A 20,648-nucleotide genomic window follows, 5' to 3' on the forward strand; every position below is an offset into this window, starting at 1 on the left:
TAGCCCTTGGCTGTCCCTCTCCCTGGCCTGGAGAAGAACGACCAGTTTTAGGCGAGGCCTGGTTTGAGGGGACTGCCCCCTCCCAAGCTCCCAAGGGGCTCCTGAGGGACATGGGGTGTGAGCCTCATTGGGGTGTGCTCAGGGGTGTGAGTGTGTCGCCTGTGTGTGTGTGGAGGGGGTGGGCCTGGAGGGGACCATTGGGACCCTTGCCTTAGATTTCTGATTGGTAGGGCTTCTCCAAGGTTGGTCCACCTCCTCTCCCTCTGCTGGGGGCCATGGGCCACCCTCCTGCATGTCTATGTGGAGGAGGCCTGTCTTCCCTCTACCATCTCCCACCTCTCAAACAGAGTCTCCATCTAAGTGTTCCCCTCCTTGTCCATTAGGCAAACGACAGCACCCCTCACCTGGGTGCTCTGTCCTCTGCAAAGCCACTAGCCCTAGAGGGCAGTGGCAGGGGATGGGGGTGGGGGTTAGGGTGGGGTGGGGAAGGGGTGGAGGGTTTAAGTGCACGGTGCATGTCTGGTGTCTGTCATGCAACTCTGGACACCTCATGCTTCTGTCCCCCCACCCCACCCCCTTTTACAACTTTTATAAATGTGCCAAACTTCATGGCCTCTGCCAGGAATGGTGGTCTTCAGTGGCTGACAAGGCCATGAGCCAAACTGTGAGCACAGTAGCCCTTGGTTCCCACGTGTCACATGTAAGGGCTCTGGACAAGATCTGTCTTCTCATGTCACACAGAGGCAAGGGAAGAGACTGAACCATGTTTATTGTTCTCCGACACCTTGGGTTTTCCTGCCCCTCGCCCTACCCTTGCCTTCCAAGCTGTCTGAGGCACTGTGGCCAGCTTCGGTCTTCCTAGCTCCCTGCAAAGGAATGACTCCATGTAGGGTGCAGAATAACACCCCTTTCTTCTCCCTCTGCAGAGCCCAGGCACCCACATGGGAGGAGCTGGGCTTTACCCTCTACCATTTCTGGGCCTCGAGGTCTTTGTGGGGGGTCAGGAGGTAGGGGTCAGGTAAGGGGACAAGGCCTGGCATCTGGAGAGATGCGGAGTGAAGGGTGGGGCATATCCTAGGTGAAAGAGAAAAGACAAGGGACTAGATCAAGAGCCCTCTGCCAGGGTGGTGTAGAACTCGTTGAGATGGTCAGAGAGTTTGAGGGCGGGGCAAGACAGGTGAGGAGGAGGGAAGGAGGAGAACCAGGTCAGAAATAGTGGGGTGGGGAGTGGTCCAGGGGCCAGAGGGAGTGAGGAGAGGCCAGAACAGGAAGGGGCATAAAAAGGTGGGGCTGGCAACCTATAAACAGGGCTCCCTCCTCTCCTCAGGCCTGAGAATGATGCTCCCAGCCCCGCTCCCAATACGTTGGTCCCCAAACCTACAAAGTTCCTCTAGGTGTATCTCAGCCCACCGTTTACCAGGTGTTCCCTCCTGCCAGCCCAGTGGCCTCTCTGACCTCTGCCCAGGTGGCTTTACTCACCCTCCACCAGCAGTCGAGTGTGGGCACTGTCCTGGCCGGCCTGGCAGCAGTAGGTGCCCTCGTCCTCAGGTTGCACATCATGGATGACCAGACTGTGGGTGGGGCCGTGGCTGCGTAGTTCATACTTGTCTCCAGGGCACAGCTCAATCCCCTCCCGCAGCCAACACACGTGGCCCCCGGAGCGGGACACAGTCACCTCCAGCACCGCCCGGCGGCCGAGCAGAACTGTCTTCTCTCGAGGGGGCCGGCGGCACATCTGCAGAGGTAGTGCTGAGATGGGAGGGGCGGGGACTGAAGTTACTGGAACATATAGTACACCTCAGGGTGAAAGGCACTCCCGGTGACCTCCACTTCTGGCTGCAAGCTTCAACGCCACCAGCCCGTTCCTCCGTACCTCTATCCCAGATCGTTCCCTCCCCACCTCCGCTCGGGAATCCCTCTGCAACCTGTCCTCGAGGGGAGGAGGCAGCACTCCTAGGATCCACCTCCAGCACGGGTTCCATGGCAGCATGTGACGGCCACTCCCGCCCCAGTGGCTTACCCTCCACCTCTAGCTGGGCTGCGGACTGGGCGGGTCCAGCCTGGAAGCAGACTTCTCCAGCGTCCTCTGCGCGTAGCTCACTCAGCAGCAGCATATGCTTCTTTCCTGGGCGCGAAGGGAGCACTAGCTAGGCTGAGGCTACCCAGGGGGAGGGTTCGGGGATAAGGGCCGGGTGGGAGCAGCAGGGGTGGATGGAATTGGGAGGCTGTAAGGGAAGAGCGGAAGAGAAGCCTTCTGGAGCTGCAGGCTCAAAGCCGTAAGGCCGGGTAGACGAGAGATAAGCTTGCGGGCCTGCGGACAGCGCTCATTCGAACCAGAGGCGGGGCTTATGCTAGTGGGGCGGGGTCTATCACAGCAGTGGACTAGGATGGGCGGGGGCTGCGGATGATGGAAAGGCAGCCAGACCTTCCTGTCGGATGCGGACACGGCCTCCGGATTTCAGCGGGCGGCCTCCGAGCTGCCAGCTACCTGTGGTCTCTGCCTCTGACACAGTGCACTCGAACGTGGCGCCGTCGCCTTCCCGAGCACGCACTAACCGGAGCTTGGAGAGGATAGCCACTTCGCGCTCTGGGGGCGGAGCCGGGGAATTGAGGGGGGGCGGGGCGAGGGCGACATCCCGCCACGCCCCTGTCACGCCCCTCTTCCTGGAAACACCGACTCAACCCTAGGGAAAGACTGGACTTCAATCCAGCTCTCCCAGAGTGCCTGACCCCCGCATTGCGCATACCCACCGCGCACTACCAGGCGGGCGGGCCCGGCGCAGATCGTCCCCACTGTGCAGCTGTAGGTCCCGGCGTCCGAGGGGCAACAGCGCCGTAGCTGCAGAAGGCGGCGTGTGCCAAGGGCCTGCAGCCGTAGCCGTGGGCTCGGGGTGAGCGTGCACCCATCCTGGAAGCGAGAATGGCAGACGGTGGGCACTCCGTAAGGCGGCGGCGCCCTCTATTGGTGCCAAGCGGCTTCGAGGTGCTTTTATGCTAGGCGTTCTGGTGTGGCGCCGTGGAATAAGCATTCGACCCCAAAAGTTAGTTGATCAACAATGTCTGCGGTTCAAAGTCACCAACCGCTCCTCGGAAACCCTATACAGAGTCGCTGAGTTAGAAGCAACTCGTGGGCACTTAACAAAAACAACAGATAAGCACTGGACTACTAACCACAAGATCGAAGGTTCAAACCTACCAGCTGCTCTTTGAAAACCTTATGTAGGGTTGCTATGAGTCAGAAGCGACTAAACAGCACTTAATATATCTCTCCCAGGTGGGGTCAGGCCAGTCAAGAGTTGGATCTGCTGGTCTTGTACCTTCAAGGACGTTCCAGGAGCCTCACTGGGAAGATCTCACTGTTCAGTCAGTGCCGACAAAGGGCACCCTGGGCTGAAGAAACCCAGAGCCATGTCCACATAGCATGGGGTGTGAGTCAGGATCCAGGTAAGCCTAGATTCAGACATGCCCTCTACCGGTGCTGTCTGACCCTGGTCAGTAACCTCTCGGCATGGAGCCTGTTTTCTCCCATAATATGATGAGAGCCAATGATGTCAGTGGGGTGGGGTGGAGGAGGTGTGAACCTGGGGGGTGATTCCAAAATGACTCCAGGGTGGCAGCTGTGGGTGAGCTGGCACTGGAAGGGGAGGGGCTGCCAAGGCAGTGGCAGTCACTAGGGTTGGTGTTATGTGTCACCCAGTGGGGTAACTAACACCCCCCACCTCTCATCACTCACTAGTGTGTGCAGGTTGTTCTACTCTCGGTGCCTGCCTTTGACCAAGGGGAGAGGGGAGGAGCTTCGGGGAACCGGAAGTGGGGGTATGAGACATGGCGCTGGTCTTGGAAGCCAGTGCACCAAGTTACCAACCCTATTAAAGCCACTAGTGACAACATGAGCTACCTCCTAGGGCTGCTGTAAGGATTCGAGAGCTACATGTTAGCCACAGTGCCAGGCAAATTGCTCAGTGAGTGTTAGTTGTTCCTGTTTGGGGCGTTGTTATTGTTATGTTGTTATGATGAGGTGTTCTGGGCTGGGGCTGGGCTCTGACCTTCTCCCAGGTGACATCAGCCAAAGCCTGGGAAAGCTCGCACTCGAACGTCGCTGTGTTGCCCTCAGTCACCTCTAGGTCCTGTGGCCCCCGTACAATGGTCACTGGGGCCTCTGGGAATGGGAGAGGGAGGACATATGGACACATGCAGACAAGGTGGTCAGTGGGGGACATGCTAGACCAAGTGGTTCAAGAGGATGCTGGTCAGTAGGGGCACAGTAGAATCACAAGGGTCAAGGAGGCAAGAATGGCCTGCTGTGTGTGGGGGGGGTGACCCTTTTAGGTGTTCAATGGGACATGCTGGGGCTAGAGGGACGTGGTGAGACTACAGTAGAGAGAGGCCAGACATGGACAGCAGGAGTCACTCCTGGCTGCACAGAACAGTGGGAACCACACTGAGTCAGAAGAGCCAGGGGGAGTGGTCAGTGGGGAACTCACTGGGGTTGGAAGCAAAAATGGAGAAAACTGGAGCCAAGTTGCTGGTGGAGCCCCCCCCCCACACACCCTTAGGCAGGTAGGCAGGGAGTGGTCAGGGGCCACAGGCAGGCGGTAGGCAGAGGGGGCACAGGGAGCAGAGTGGTCAGTGAGGCTGTGCTCAGCTAGGCAGACAGCAGGGCCCACAACATAGCACACATGTCCACAGCAGCACGGTCAGTCGATCACATGGGGATGAGAGTGAGAGCAGGGGGCCACACTCAGGCAGGGCCAAAGGCTCAGGGCAGTCCTGCTCTGCAGGGAGATCAGTGAGGGTCACACTACGACAGGCATGTTAAGTGGGGACACACGGACAGTGGGCTCAGTAATGCGGGTCCCACCTCTCACAGTGAGTCTGGCTGCACAGCGCAGGGAATCCGTGGTGAAGGAGACGCAGCCAGAGTCGGCCAGGCCCAGTCCACTGAGCACCAGGTGGTGACTGTGGCCCTCTGCATGGATGTGACACTTGGGTCCTGGCTGCAGCCGGACCCCGCCCCGGGCCCACTCCCCGGCCACACCCTCCTGGGACAGCTCCAGCTGGAAGGTGGCACTGCCCCCTTCGATAATGGTCACATCCTCCAAGGACCGTAGCGCTCTCAACTGCTTTGCTGGTGGGGAGAGGCAGGGAGAGAGGAAGGATAATGCATCCTGCTCACGGTGGGGCATTGAGGGGGCTCACTCACCCTCAGCCCTACTTGTCCCAGCCCTAACATGCAGACCGCCAACAGGACTTCAGACCAGGGTACAGGAAGAAGAAAACAGAGCATCCTGAGATTAGGGGAGAACAATGAAGTGTGGCATCTGTGAGGGGTGCTAGAACACTGGAAGGAGAATTTGGAATCAGGCATATCTGGACTGAACTTTGGCGCTACCATTTCATCTTTGTGATGTGTGACTTTTGACAAACTGTAAGACTTCCCTGGATATTAGTTTCCTGTCTTATAAAAGATTAATGGTGTTGAGACCCAGATTGAATGTGAGGATTAAATGAAGGAAATGAATGAGCAGAAAATACACATCACCACCACCAACCATCTACCAGGCTCTGTGTGGGCGCTTGTCATAAATGATCTCAGTTAATGTTACTAAAGACCCTTGACGTAGAGGTCAGCCTTTGACTGAAAGAGGTTAAGTAAAACTTGGATGAGGTCACACTGCTAATGGTGGTGGTGGTCTCCAACTTGGGGGCCAGAGGGAACTATTTGCCAGCCATCCCTGCTTCTCAAGTGGGCACATGAACCTCTGAAGGCAGAGGATAAACACGGCAGGTCTCTCTGGACTAGAGTACGTTTATAGCAAAGCCAACTTAGAAATAAGAAATGCAATGAGAAATCCACATGGGCTTTGAAGGCAAAGTAGAAAACATTAGAAAAGGGCAAGTTTTGCTTTGGGCAGTTTCCTCGGCATCATCGAGGGGCACTTTGGTGGGGTCTGAGGGGCCCTGGACCAGCTGGGTGGGGCAAGTGATGCATTAACAGAGGACAGGGCACTCACGCCTCACGCTGAGCCTAGCTAGAGTGCGATCATGGTGGCTCTCACAGCCGTAGGTGCCCTGGTCAGCCAGCATGACGCCGTGGATGAAGAGGCGGTGGATGTGGCCATCCTGGGCTGTTGACAGGCGAGCGTCCTGGGGCAGAGGCTCCCCACCTCGCACCCAGCGCACAGCCCCAGCTGCACCCACCCGGCCTGTCTGTGCCTCCAGGCATACGTCCTGGCCTTCATCCACTCGCATGTCCTGCAGTCTCCGCAGAAAAAGCAGCTCAGCCTCTGGGGAAGGGAGGGGAGGGGAGGCCCATGGAGCCTGGTGCATGTCATTGATCTGTCCTTAGGCAGAAGGGCCAGGGCTAGGGCAAGAGCTGGGAGTACAGGAGTAGGGAGCATTAGGGCCCAACCTCGAACGTGAAGCCGGGCACTGGTAGCCACAGTCCCTGCCCGGGCAGTCACAGTCCCAGAGTCCTGGAGCTGGCAGTCTCGCAGGGTCAGAATGCGGTTTGAACCATTCTGAGTGATCTCTAGCTGAGGCCCTGGAGTGACAGTGACCCCATTGCGAAGCCAGGTGACATCAGCGTCTGCTGGGGAGACTTCACAGCGGAATGTGGCGTCATCGCCCTCATGGACAGTGAGCGGTGTCAGCTCTGAGGTCAGCTTCACCGGTGGGGGCTCTGGGGGTGGATCAGGCAGTGAGCTACTGGGTCCACATGCCCTTCTTGTCACTTAACACACATTTCTTGAGAACCTTCTGTGTCACCATGAGGGTGTCCCTGAAGGGCAAGATGCCAGCTCCCTCTCAGTCTTTAGGCAACCCATCTCAATCCCTCTCTCTCTCATAGTAACACGTTACTTACTGTGGACCCTCTGTATAGCATTTAATTGTCATAATAGCCCCATAAGACTGGTGTTATCCATCCACCTCCAAGCTGGGACTCAGAGAGATGGAGAATCTAGTGCAATGTCACACAACTACTGGGTGGGTCCCAAGTTGGTCCCTACTTTTAACCATTAGGTTCTTCCTATTTGAGCGTTCTGGAAAGAAAGGCCTGAGCCGCCTCAGAGTAATGCTTGTGCACACGGGATGGAATAAGAGGCAGAAGGAAGAGGTAAAGGGGCATGCGGCGGCATGGTCCTTGGGGGTGTCAGGGCCCAAAGGGTGTGGGGGTACACTGTTACCTTCTACGCTGACGAGGAAGATGCGGCTGTCGTGGGGCGCATCACACAGGTACTCTCCTGAGTCCCTGCTCTGCGCCCCCCGCACCCGCAGCACCTGCCTGGCCCCGGCCTGCTCCAGCTGCACCCGCCCCTGGTTCGCCAGGCGCTCCCCGTCCTTGTACCAGCGTACAGGGCTCCCTGGCCCGGAGAGGTGGACCACCAGCTCTAGGTCCCCGCCTGGTGTGCTGCGGACCCTCAACTGGGCTGCCTCGGGGGCCACCACCCGCACAGGGGGCTCTGTGGGGTCAGAGCTGGGGGTCACTGGGCAGGGAGAGATGCAAGGGCTGGGCAGAGGGTGGGGGCGGGATGGACGAGGCATGCTAGACAAGGTGGGTTCTGGGGGGGGTGCTACTCCCATAAACTCACCAGCCACCTGGAGGGTGAAGCTGAGGCTGGGGGCTCCTGGAGCCGCCCCACACTGGCAGGTGTAGAGGCCTGTGTGAGCTGGGTCGGCAGCCCGGATGCACAGGAGGCGGCGGGGGCCCTCAGCCTGTAGTTCCAGGCCCTCACTCTCCTGCACAGGCCTGCCATTGTGGCTCCACAGCACTGGGGCGCTGGCCCGAGATAGCTCACAGCTCAGCACCACTGGGTCCCCAGGGGCCACACAGAGTGGGCTGGGAGCTGTCTCTGGGGCCAGGAACTGCACAGGGGACTCTGGACAAAGAAAGGAAGGTGTCAGCCTGGGCTGGCTCCCACCTCTGCCACCTGTGCTGGTGGGGAACACCCACTGGCCAGGCTGCAGTTGAAGGCGTCAGCGTCAGCCCGGGCTGCCTCCCGTCTCTCCCACCTGTGCTGGCAGGGAGCACCCACCAGCCAGGCTGACGTTGAAGGTGACTGCTTCATCATGGGTCTCACACACATACTCTCCAGCATCCTCAGGTTGGGCATGGGGCAGGATCAGGGTGCGGGCGGGCCCCTCAGCACCGAGCTGCAGAGTGTCTGAGGCCTCCACTTCCAGCCCGTCCTTGTACCAGCGCACCTGTGACCCGGCTGGGGCTACCTCGCAGCGCAGTTCCACACGCCCAGGAGCCTGGAAGTGCAGATCCAGGGTGCGGGCTGCCGGGTGCAGGATCCTCTCTGGAGGGGCTGGTGGGGGGGCAGAAAGAGGATTCGTGAGCATGGCCAACAGGCCCCTCCCAGCCTCCCTTACCCATTCTCAGTCCCCTGCAGCATGGCTCTCTCCAGTCTTGGGACCAGGACCACTCCTGGGCACGGTGCCAGGAGCACTGCTGAGTTCAGGGCAACCCTTGCCTTCATGACTCCTGTCCACCTTCAGGAGAGGCATTGCTGTTGGCTTCGCTCTCACAATGAGGACACTGAGCTTTGTTAGAGGGGCTGTCCCACCCGAAGTTGCACCGACAATGAGGCCAACTCAGACTCACACCTTGTCCTCCTATCTGACCCCAATGCACGCCCTACCCGGTCCCACTCCCCATTCCCTTTCCCTGCCTTGGCTCCAGTAAACCGTGCATTTTAGTCTCTTTCTTGTGCGCTCCATGCGAACCCACCCAGGCCAGTGCCACCAACTTAAGCCTGACCCCCAGAGACCCTACAGGACAAAATAGAACTGTTCCTTAGGGTTTTCCAAGACTACAGATCTCCTCACAGGAGCAGACAGCCTGGTCTTTCTCCCGGGCAGCAGCTGGTGAGTTTGAACTACCGACCTTGTGGTTAGCAGTCTAATGCTTCACCCACGGTGCCACCAGGGCTCCTTAGCCTCCATGATAGGAGGAGGGTTTGTCTTCTTGGTTCACGAATATACTTCAGAGTCTTAGTGGTGCAACAGTGAACCGTTTGAATCCATCCAGCGACTCCAGGGGAGAAAGACCAGGCAATTGGTTTGTGTAAAGATGGTTGTTGCTGTTGGTAAATGCTATGGAGTTCGGTTCAGACTCGTAGCAACCCTATAGGGTTTCTGAGGAGTGGCTGGTGGATTGTAACCACCAACCTTGTGGTTAACAGTTCAGTGCTTATCCTACAGTCTGAGAGAGTCTATGGGACAGTTTATCTCTGTCACATGGGCTCACTATGAGTGGAAATAAACTCGTTGCCACCGCAAACAGCAACTGTAACCCTAGCCCCAAGAATAGTACTTAGCACATACTAGTTGCTCTATGAGTATTTGTTGAATGACTGAATGAGAGCTCCTAATGGCTCTCTCCTACCAGATGTTTGATCACTGTCCCACCTTGAATTGGATAAGGCAAAACTTTGGTGGCTGAGAATGAGGACGCTGGGAGCAGGCAAGACTGGAGGAGAAGGCTGTGTGGGACAGGAGGCTGGAAGAGTGGCTGTAGGAAGCAGGAGAGGGATGGGGTGCCCAGAGACTGCCAACCTGTGACGGTGACCGTGAAGAAGGCCGAGTCATCTCCAGCATCGCACACGAACTCGCCCCCATCTTCAGGCTGGGCAGCGGGCAGTACTAGGCAGCGGCGGGGCCCATCGCTCTCCAGGACCAAGACCTCACTCTCCTCCACCTCTAGCCCATCCTTGTACCAACGCACCGGGGCGTCTACCCGAGACAGCTCACACTGCAGCACCACGCACTCCAAGCTTACGGCGATCAAGGTCACCTCATCCCGGGGGGATAAGATCCGGACCGGGGGCTCTGGAGGGTGGGGGCAAGCATAGCTGTCACAAACTCACTGCGCTCCTCCCCAGTGTCACACAGTAACAACAGTAGTAACTATTATATGAAGAAATAATAGGTCCCCAGTCCAGTGTGAAATCCCTGAGGCGAGATGTGTTTTAGAACCCAGAGGGTTTCATACTCCAGAAATGTATCCCATACCACCCTCTGTGCCCACGGGACACAGTAAAATCACATTAACAGTGCAGCTGTGTAAAATACAGATATAGTCACCCTAAGGAGAACAATGAAAGAGCATTTCATAGCAGTTAAACTCAGGTTTTACCAAAATGACTTTGAGTATCAAATTTACAAAAAGTCCTGTAATTTGAAAGCTTTTTGGATGTTGGAACTGTGGATAAGGGACTGTAGATTTGTTTAAAGGAGCCCTGGTTAAGCTAACTGAAAAGCTGATACCCACCCAGTGTCTCTACAGGAGAACGACCTGGTGTTCTGCTCCCCCAAAGACTGTTGTTGATAAGTGCTGTTAAATTCTGACTCATAGTGACCCTGTATAGGGTTTCTCAAGAACGGCTGGAGGGTTTGAACTGCCAACATTTTGGCAAGCAGTCCAATGCTTATTCTACAATCTAGGAGACTCCATGGGCAATTTTACTGGGCCAAACTGTTGTTGTTGTTAAGTACCCTCGAGTCAGTTCCGACCCATAGCAACCCTGAGCAGGGTTTCCAAGGCTGTAAATCTTTACGGGAGCAGGAAGCCTCATCTTTCTCCCGCAGAGCAGCTGGTAGTTTTGAACTGCTGACCTTGCGGTTCACAGCCTGATTCGTAACCACTACACTACCAGAGCTCCTTACTAGTTGCTACGTATGAATTGGAATCAACTTGACAGCACCTAACAAAAACAACCTTGTTGTTGTTAAGTGTCGTTGATTTGCTTTCAACTCATAGCCACCATGTATAAGGTTTCCAAGGAGCGGCTAGTAAGTTTGAACTGTCGACCTTATGGTTCAAGCCGACCTTGAGGTCCGGTGCCTACCCTAGAGTGTCATAGCAGGACGCGAACAATAGCAAACATTTCTTCACAGCTTCCCAAGGTACCTGGCACAGTGCTAAATACTTTATCGCTATTAACTCATTTAATCCTCCCAACAACCCTGTTGTTAGTTGCTGTCCAATTGGTTCTGACTCCTGGTGACCCCATGTAGAGTAGAGGAGAGATATGCTCCATAGGGTTTTCAATGGCTATCATCTTTTGGAAGCAGATTCCCAGGTCTTACTTCCAAGTCGCCTCTGGGTGGGCTTGAACACGAACTTTACATTTAGTAGTCCAATGCATACCTGTTCGTGCCACCCAAGGACTCCTACAGCAATCCTACAAGGTATGTACTGTTTCATCCCCATTTCCTAGATTAGGAAACGGAGGTAGAATGTTTCAGCAGTTTTCTTAATGTCACAGGGAGGGAGGGAGAGATTCCCGCTTAGACTGTTGGCAGAGGTTGGGATTCCAAACCCAGGCTGGCGGAAACAGTCACGCTCTCTGCATCTGTGCTTGCAAAATGCCAGCCTCTGGCTGAGTGCTCCCTAGGGATGCTGACTTCTGATTCAGGAAACTCATCGCCAGCTGCTCCAAAGTGGCACCCCTCCATAGAAAAGGAGCCTTGTAGGTACTGGTAGTAACTAGCGCTCTGAGCCCCTGGGCCTGCCTGCCACTCCCACCCCACTCCACCGGCTGGCTCCTAGAATCTTCACACTCCGGACTTTAGCGTTCCTTTAGTCTTTGGCCCCCTTGTGGCAGGGCTGGGGGACTGCTGAGTTCCCCGTTTGGCAGAGGCATGCATGAACTGATGTGCACGCAGATTCATACAGCCTGCTGCCCACATGGGGTTTTCGCTGGGAGTCCATGAATCCCGCCTCCCTAGCTAGGGAAGGTTCTAAGCTGGTTCTCTGGGATTCAGTAAAGCCCGGGGATTGCAGGAAGCTGGCTGGCTGAGGCCTGGGGAAACCCTACAACCCAGGGATCTCAATTTTGGCATCAGATTTGATTGTCCCTGGTCCACAGCCAGAGTGGTGTTTGTGTGGACTTCCATGTGAAGAGCCTGGTGTTTTGTGGGGGGCCAGTATGGACTAGAATTTATGTGGCTGTGGCCATTATGTCTGACCAGGGTTTGGAGTGTTGGAGGTTGGGAGGGGTGAGGAGGAGGTGACTTACTTTGAGAAGCAATGCATGCCTTTCTGTGGGCCATTTGTGGCAAGTTGCATTCCCAGGGTGGGTTGGGGGACAGGTCCCTAAGAAGCGCAGCCTAGCTGAAGGCCACTCCAGTACTCCAGTGTAGCCATGGGGGTCTTCTGTGTTTCTAGAGCTGCCTATGCCCTCCTTCAGCCCAACAGTGGATTGAGCCCTGGGGACTTCACCATGTCACTTTCACTGAGGGGCGTTTTCCATTTTGAATATTCTCCTCCCATCTGCTGTCACCACACCCATTCCACAAAGACAGCTCCGCCCATGTCCTCTGTACTAGCTTGAAGGCATTTCCTCAGCCCTGGTGGCACTGTTAAGATTAGCATTGAACTGCTAACCTCAAGGTTGGTGGTTCAAATCCATCAGCCACTCCAAGGGAGAAAGATGATGCTGTGTGGTCTTACAGTCTCAGAAACCCTATACAGGATGACTGTGAGTTGGAATTAACTCAGGGCAGTGGGTTTGGTTTGTTTTGACCTGGTTAGCAACCCCACTGTACTGAATCCCAACACCATACTCTCTAAGGTCCTGTCCTGGGTTTGGCTTTCTGATGGGTCCGATGGAACAGTTCGCAGCAGGAGGGGAGGCCTGTCTGTCTGTCTGTCTGTCTGTGTGTTGCTAAGCGTTGGGCCGCTTCTGCATGGAATGGTGGCTTTGTCGAAGACCCTCCCTGCCCTCTGCTCTATTGTGCCCTCTGCCCCTTCCTTCACAACACTTTTCACGAGGTGGCACCACACATTTATTTAAATGTTTATTGGTTTAACACAGGGGTCGCAAACTCAAAAGCCCACAAGGGCTAAGAGGTAAGGTAAGTGCTGAAGCAGCCTGGGAAGAGGCAGAAAAGAAGTATGTATGACTTGGGGGGGGGGTGGACTATGGAATGTGGGCCCCAGATAATGGGGGCAGCTGCTACTCAGCGCCAGCTGTTCGTCTCCAAGGGGGGAAACGGGACCAGAGCCGCCGGGTCTTTGGCTTTTTCAAGAGGACGCATAAATCCGGATTGTTATTTGAACTGTCCTGACTTTGGTAAGATTCTGTAGGCCAAACATAACGTGTTTGTGGGCTGCAGGGGACCCTGGGGACTGCCTGTTTGCGACCCCTGGTTAACAGCTGCCTCCCCAGCTAGACTGTAATTTCTATGGGTAGGGACCACATGTGCTCAACTTTGGTCACTCTGCACACAGAAATTGCTGAGTGAATGAGCCAGGGGAATGTGTCCACTCGCAGGCAGCACTGGGCTTTGGGCTCTCCCGGGCAGGGACCTTGGTGCATGCATTCCATCCGCCTCCCCAGCTCCCCCAGGGTCAGGAGTGTCCTCTGTCCTTGGGTGGGGTAAGGGACGGGGGGCGGGGGCCCACACCTGTGACAGTGACGGTGAAGGAGGCCGACTCGTCGTCAATTTCACACAGGTACTCGCCAGAATCTTCAAGCTGGACAGCGGGCAGCACCAGGCGGCGCACTGTGTCCTCCTTCTGAAGGAGCAGGGATGGACTCTCTGCCACTTCCTCCCCGTCCTTGGTCCAGCGCACCTCGGCCCAGGGCCGGCACAGCTCACAGGTCAGCACCACACGCTCCAGGCGCACGGCGGCCACATACACCTTACCACTGGGGTACACGATCCACGAGGACACGTCTGAAAGACAGGACAGCTGCTGCTGGGTGTGAGGAGTCGAGCCAATGTGCTCTCCTGCCCACTCTGAGCCCTCTACCACTGGGGAGCGGGCCACATGTTTAAGAAGGAAGACCCCTCTGAGACGGTCTCCCAACAGCAGAGTCTCTCACAGCTGAGTCACCCTTAACGCACACCACCTACGTGGGGCAAGGTGGGGCCCACAGTCCCAGCCACAGAACTACTCCATAGTCTGGGGGGTGGGGCAAGGAAGGGGGAAGCTGAGAGAGGAGAGGTGGGTCTTCAGATGGCGCTAAGGTTTCCACAGGGCAGAGCCCACAGATCTTGACCTGTGCATGGGTCACCTCGCTTTAGACCTGGACTTAAAAGCAGAAATGCCACCTCCCAAGGTGGCCTTGCAGGTTCCTTAGGAGGCTGGAGAGAACAGGAATTCTTTCATGCTGGGGCCAGTGTGTTTGTGACAATGCACTTCGAGAGGGTGACTGACCACAGTGAGAAAGGAAGGCATTATTATCCCCCCAAATATGTGTTGTAAATCTGTATACTATATACCTGGGTTATAATCCTACTTGGGAATGGGCTTTCTTCCTTGTGTTAATAAAGTTGCTTAGTATTGGGGAGGGAGCCCGTGTGATACAATAGTTCAGTGCTTGGCTGCTAATCGGAAGGTCAGTGGTTTGAACCCACTTGCCACTTCTTAGAAGAAAGATGACGTGGCAGTCTGTTTCTGTGAAGTTGAAAACCACACCAAGTCTGTTGCCGTCAAGTGGGTCCTGGTCTCTTCATGGAAGCAGACTGCCACATTATTCTCCCGGGGAGCAGCTGGTGGGCTCCAACAGCTAACCTTTTGGTTTATGGGTCTGAAGAGCCGACCTTTAGGCTAGCAACCAAGCGTTTAACCACGATGCTACCAGAGCTCCTTTCCGTAAAAATGACAGCCTATGAAACCCAATGGGGCCGCTAGGAGTCAGAATCGATGGCAATGGGTATTAGTGTAGGGGATTCCTTAAGTCAAGCTCTTTATAAACAGGGCAGATTGAGCAAGCAACCAAGCGAGCAAGCAGAGATGGGGAAAGACAGATGCCAAACCACATGAGGATGGCCAAGGAACTGAAATGCAAGAAGAGACAAGGGCTTTTCTCAAGGGCCAGCACCCTGAATTCGAATGTCTAGCCTCAACTGTCAGAGAATGAATTTGCTCAAGTTGTCCACTTCTGGTAGTTCAGTTATCACCACTCCAGATAGCCTGGGCAGAAGGGGTGGGGCTGGCCTGGGAATTGGGCTCAGCAGCTACTCCAGTGAGGACACCACCTTAACCCACTGCCCGACCCCCACCTGTGATGGTAACGGTGAAGTAGGCGCGCTCGTCCCCAGCAACGCACTGGAACTCGCCACCGTCAGGAGGCTGGGCGGCAGGCAGCACCAGGCGGCGATGGGGGCCGTCGCTCTCCAGAACCAGGAAGTCACTCTCCTCCACCTCCTGCCCATCCTTGTACCAGCACACGGCGGCATCCTCCTGGTCCACCTCACAGGTCAGCATGACACACTCAGAGGTTATGGCGTGTACGAACACATGCTCCCGCGGCTCCAGGATGTGCACTGGAGGATCTGGAGGGTACAGAGAAGGGGTCACACTGACACCCCCCACATGGGAGAGGTGAGTCCAAACTGGCTGCTTGTCAGGGAGCTACTGTCTTCCTCACAGGCTGGGGGTGGGAGGGTTCAGGCTGTGCTGTGCAAGGGGCTCAGGACATGGTTCTTCCCTCTGCACTCCCATGGGACACTGAGCAAGAGCTCATGTAGCACCCAAATGCTCGCTGGATCAGAGGTGGCTGGGTGTGGATACAGAGACAGGCAGGCACACGGCTCATACAGTGGCAGCCACTGTTTGTCTAGACTTAGGGAAGAGGGAAGACACGTGGGTGATCCCAGGACTGTAGGAGGTAAGGCAGTGGAAGGCTGATGCCGGCAGGTGGTGAGCTCCCTGTCCATGGGTGTACCTAGGATTTCTACTAAAGTGAGAAGAGCTAGACTCATGGTTCCCAAAGCTGCCCACCAGAAGGTCAACATTAGTGACTGCAGGTTCTGCTCAAAGGCCTGGGGTGGCTCTGGGCATATATGACAGTCTTCTGAGGTGGTTCTAAAGCAGCCATACCATGGACTTGACACTCCTGCTCAGCTCAGCTTTGACTGAAAAGCTGCAGGGACAGTGGGATCAGCTCAGCCTGGCTGCCAGCTATGGTGTTTGCTGGCCATATGGTAACGGGGAAATCACATAGCCTCTTTGGGGATGCATATCTTCATCTGTCACCTGGAGCTACATTGCCTTTCATCTACTGAAGAGTAAATGAAAGAGTGTATATTTCAAGTACCTAGTATAGTTTGAGCAATGAGCTCATAAACACTGACAACTGTGACGATGGTACAGGATCAGGCAATGTTTCATTCATTTACACCTACGGCTACTAGGAGTCCGATGCAACACAACAGTAATTAACCACAGCCTGCATAGTACTTGGCTCATTGTCAGTGTTCAATAGATGTCACTCGCATCTGCCTTTCTCTTAATAGAATTTAGTTCCCTGTCACATGCTCAGCAGAGGGTTAAGAAGCAGTGACCTGACAAAGTGTCCTCTGACTACTAGGTCCTCCCTCTAATGACACATGGGGCAAGCAGACCAGGGGCAGGGCTTACACCGCCCTTGTCCACCTCAGCTGGGAGCACCCAGGCTGCAATGCTCACCTCTGACCGTGACGCTGAAGAAGGCTGAGACTCCTTCTGTCCTGCACTCAAAGTCTCCACTGTCCCGCACCTTGGCCTCAGGCAGGATGAGGCGGTGTTTGTGCCCATCCACTTTGACCACCAGCGACTCGCTCTCCATCACCTCCTGCCCATCCTTGTACCAGCTCGCGGGGAAGTCCACCCGAGAGAGCTCACAGGTCAGCACCACCCGCTCCGAGGTCGTGAAGGTAACTGACACCCTGTCCTGGGGACTCAGGATGTGCACTGGGCTCTCTGGAGGGGGGTAGGGAGAGGGTCAAACGCCGCCCCTCTGTGTGCTCTGCCTTGACATGCACCCCTTTCTGATGTTCTCAGTGTAGACCCACCAACTGCTGTCAGTGCAGGGACATTTTTTTCCAGTTTAAAATTAGGTTTGGGCTTGCACATCAATCTTCAGAGCAATAGTTTTAGTTGCATAAACATAGGGAGTCTGCTAAAACTGCACATTCTTAGATCCACCAGCGGGGAAGCCAGAAAAGCTGTACAATCAACCAGGTGACTCTGGTCACACTTAGAGACAGCTGCTCTGGTCACTAAGAAATCTGATAAGCAATGGTACAGCTAACAGCACCATCCCCTGCTCAGGACACAGACGAGGCTGTCTCAGAAGCCCTGTATAGGGTCACTGAGGCAGGAAGGGCCTGCTGTCAGTGGATGGGGCTCTGCTCACTGGGTGTTTCCCACCTACTTCTCTGTGTGTGGTCCTGGCAGCTAACTGCCTCCTGTGGTGCTTGGGTGCCAGTGAATTCCTCAGCTGCCAGTACAATCTCCAGAGATGGTATGATGCCAATGTTGGGAGTGTCTCCCACTCACTAGCTTTCCATCCCCACTCCCAACTCGCTTCCTCAGAGTTATCTTCTTCCCAGCTTGCCAGGCGGTGGTCCAGTCTAAGACCTGGGAGTCAGACTGCCTGGGTTCATAACCCAGCTCCACCACTTACCGGCTAGGAGTTTTCAATGTAGCTGTTCTCTATCTCCATTTCCCCATCTATTAAATGGGGACAGTAACAGAACCCCTCTAGATAGATAATTGTAGAGATAATGTGATTAATTATCAGAGGTAGTGTGATAACAACTGTGCCGGGTTCTCAGGAAATTGCATTGTACAAGAGGGCTTCAAAAAGTTCAGGGGAAAAACTCCACTATCTTTTCAGACCTCATAAGTGTTAGGTATTAGACAATAGGTCAGGAAGCAGGCAGGCACCATGTCTCTGAAAAGGGATGACAAATGTGGTAGAATCATGTAAACCCTAAAGCACTCTAGTGAGGCAGGCGGTTAATGTGCTCACTGCTAATTGCAAGGTTGAAGGTTCAAGCCCACACAGAGGCTCCTTGGAAGACAGACCTAATCTGTTTCCAAAAAATCAGTCACTGGAAACCCTCTGGACCCCTGTTGTACTCTGACACACATGGGATCGTTAAGAGTGGAGTCCACTTGATGGCAAGTGGTTTAACTTTTTTTTAGAAAGGCTCCGATGGTTTGGAAATGCTGTGTCTGGATATACCAGTGGGCACCCTGTCTGTGTTAAGTGTGTTAAAATAGCCCCTGTGAGGCCTTGATCTGAGCCCACCATGGATGCCCTTTAACTCGCTGGCCTAGATTTGAGGAGTGGGAATGGCACCTGCCTTCTTGACCCTACCCATCTGTGCATCCCCATCCCCACACACCCACCTTGGATGGTGAGGGCAGCCGAGTCCTGCACACCAGGGCAGCTGAAGCCCACCAGGGCCCCACTGTCCTGGTGCTTCACCGACTGTAGGATGAGTCTATGCTGCAGACCTTTTTGCTCTACACGGTAACGCAGGGCCCCGGGCTCCACCTGGCCCTCAGGCGCATTACTGGCAAGCTCTTGTCCATTGAGGAACCATGTGCCCTGGATGATGGTGGAGAGATCGAGGGAGAAGACGGCGTCCTCTCCGGCGTATACCTGCACATCCTCCAGGCCTGCCACCAGGCGAGCATTAGGCACTGGAGCGGGAGCAGAGAGCAGCCATCAGAACCAGGAGAGGGGACTGAGGGCTGGGGAAGACAGAGGAGGTGACGGGGAGGCATCAGCTCACCAAGATGGGCGGAGCCCTGGAACATCACGTGGGGACTGCGTCCGTGCTCGCTAACAGTGCAGACACGGAAGCGGTAGTCACCCTCGGCGGGCACACAGTCTCCGGGCACTTCCACGGCGCCAGCTTTCTCAATGCTGAAGCACTGAGCCCAGTCATCCGAGCCCACCTCCTGCCGCTCCAGCCTATAGATGAAGGGGGTCTCGGGAGCCGGTTCAGGAGGCTTCCAGGTCAGCAGGACCGTGTTCTTGTGACCCTTGAACATCTCTGCCAGCATGGGTGGCCCCGGAGGACTGTGCTTGACGCCTGTGACAAAGACATGGTGTACATTCCACGACCCGCGGCCGACCTCCCACAGCTCCTCCACCTTCATTCATTCTGCCACCCCAGGCATCCAGTCACTCTCCTGCCCCAACCCCAAGAACTTGGCCCCATGCCTTCATGCCCTCACATTTAACTCTGAGCAGAGTGGTGGTCCGGGAGTTGCCCACATTAAAGGTGATCTCGCCAGCATCCTCCCGGGTGACCCCCGGCAGGACCAGGGCATGCATGTGGCCAGAGTTGCTCTGACAGGTGACTGGCAGGTCCTCCCCATCACGGCTCCAGCGCCCCTCGATTCCAGACTCTCGAGTCTCCACCAGCAGCACCGCATTCTCTCCTTCCAGGACGTCAAGCTTCCGGGGCAGTCGCTTCAGGATGGGTCCTGGGAGGTGGACGGGACTTTTATCAGACTAGGGTCCGGGCATCTGCCTGCCTCAGCCTGGCCTCCTCCCAATGGCCAGCCGACCTTTGACTGTCACGTTGGCCACAGAGCGCACTCGGCCCCGCATCTCACACAGGTAGACACCATCGTCGTCGGCTTTCAGCCGGTGAATGATGAGGCGCCGGACAGTGCCCTCCTCGATCTGCTCATACTTGTGGCAGGGTAGCAGCCGCTGGTCCTCACGGAACCAGGCAGTGGGGATGCGGGAGTTGGGGACTTTACACTCCAACACAGCAATGCCATGCTCTCGACCCTCCACATCCTGCAGGGGCCTCGTGAACCGGAGGCGGGGCTCTGTGGAGAGGGAAGAGACAAGAAAAGGCTGTGGAGAGGGTCCAGGTCCAGCCATGCTGTTGGTTCTGTTCCCCTACAGAAAAACCTCATCAGAAGGCCCTGATACTGATGACCACACCTCCTAGAGCAAGGCCACTCCAGTAATCTTGGGCTTTAGTTTCCTTACTTGTAAAATAGGAAAAGTGACGGAGGAGGTGGGACCAGCATAGTGATTCTGTAACTGCCTCAGATGCTGTTGTTGGTTGTCAGTTGTGTCCGACTCATGGTGATCCCATGTGTGCAGAGTCTAACTGCTCCACAGGGTTTTCAAGGCTTTTGGAAGCAGATTGCCAGGTCTGTCCTTTGAATCACCACTGCTGGGTTTGAACTGCCTACCTTTCGGTTAAGAGTTGAGCACTTGCCATTTGTACCAACCAGAGGACACTTCACACATTCTGCAAAGGTCTGAGTTGAATTTAATTTTTAAAGAATTTTAACCACTTTCGTAACTGAGCTGCCCAGTGGGTTCACTTGGGCTTCTGGGAAGCATGTTTCTGTGTAGCTCCTCACAGCTTCTCTTGCCTCCTCTGGTGCACCAGGGCCTGCACACAGCACAGGTTCCATATTTCTGACTGCGTGCCAGACAGGGCACAGAGGAACATGCCAGCCTTTTCTCCTCTCAGGGAAAAAGTCGGGCCACACTGTTGTTAAGTGCTATTAGCCGGTTCCGATTCATAGCAACCTGTACAGGGTTTCTGAGGAGCGGCTGGTGAGTTTGAACCACTAACCTTGTAGTTCAAACTGACCTTATGTTTGAGTGCTTATCCTAACAGTGCTACACCAGGACTCCACTAAGAACGGTATTATAATCCCGCAAGTTGTGATGAGGTCTTACTATGAAGAGTTTTAATTGCCAGTGTGAGTTTTGGGTATTTCATTTCTAGACATTCTGTTTATAACTAATATAAGCATTTATTACACGTTCCTGGTGATTCAATGTTGAAATATAAATTTCCTCCCCTTTGACTTTCTCTTCTTTTAAACCTGGGGAGCAGTTTAATATTTAAAAAAAAAAAAAAAAAAAAAA

The 20,648-nt window shown here is 55.1% G+C and overlaps 1 protein-coding gene across 2 annotated transcripts in view; it reads right to left on the reverse strand.

The window, feature by feature from the left end:
* Positions 1–1,471: 1,471 nt before the first annotated feature.
* The window catches only part of OBSL1 (obscurin-like 1), a 25,125-nt gene continuing 5,948 nt past the window's right edge, over positions 1,472–20,648 (reverse strand). The window contains exons 2-20 of one of the 2 annotated variants that reach the window (XM_006867850.1): positions 19,313–19,582; positions 18,977–19,228; positions 18,529–18,831; positions 18,140–18,436; positions 16,430–16,702; positions 15,022–15,294; positions 13,417–13,689; positions 9,562–9,834; positions 8,037–8,312; positions 7,593–7,880; positions 7,188–7,463; positions 6,413–6,682; positions 6,015–6,287; positions 4,862–5,128; positions 4,047–4,159; positions 2,752–2,908; positions 2,426–2,587; positions 2,021–2,125; positions 1,472–1,749 (exon numbers count right to left, since the gene is read on the reverse strand). In XM_006867850.1, coding sequence (XP_006867912.1) covers positions 1,472–1,749; positions 2,021–2,125; positions 2,426–2,587; positions 2,752–2,908; positions 4,047–4,159; positions 4,862–5,128; positions 6,015–6,287; positions 6,413–6,682; positions 7,188–7,463; positions 7,593–7,880; positions 8,037–8,312; positions 9,562–9,834; positions 13,417–13,689; positions 15,022–15,294; positions 16,430–16,702; positions 18,140–18,436; positions 18,529–18,831; positions 18,977–19,228; positions 19,313–19,582 — 4,679 coding nt within the window. Of the gene's footprint in view, positions 1,750–2,020; positions 2,126–2,425; positions 2,588–2,751; positions 2,909–4,046; positions 4,160–4,861; positions 5,129–6,014; positions 6,288–6,412; positions 6,683–7,187; positions 7,464–7,592; positions 7,881–8,036; positions 8,313–9,561; positions 9,835–12,791; positions 13,091–13,416; positions 13,690–15,021; positions 15,295–16,429; positions 16,703–18,139; positions 18,437–18,528; positions 18,832–18,976; positions 19,229–19,312; positions 19,583–20,648 lie in introns of those variants that run through there. The other variant, XM_006867851.1, reaches the window with a different exon arrangement.

The sequence above is a fragment of the Chrysochloris asiatica genome, unplaced genomic scaffold (assembly GCF_000296735.1).
Source record: "Chrysochloris asiatica unplaced genomic scaffold, ChrAsi1.0 scaffold00110, whole genome shotgun sequence".
Classification (NCBI taxonomy): domain Eukaryota; kingdom Metazoa; phylum Chordata; class Mammalia; order Afrosoricida; family Chrysochloridae; genus Chrysochloris; species Chrysochloris asiatica.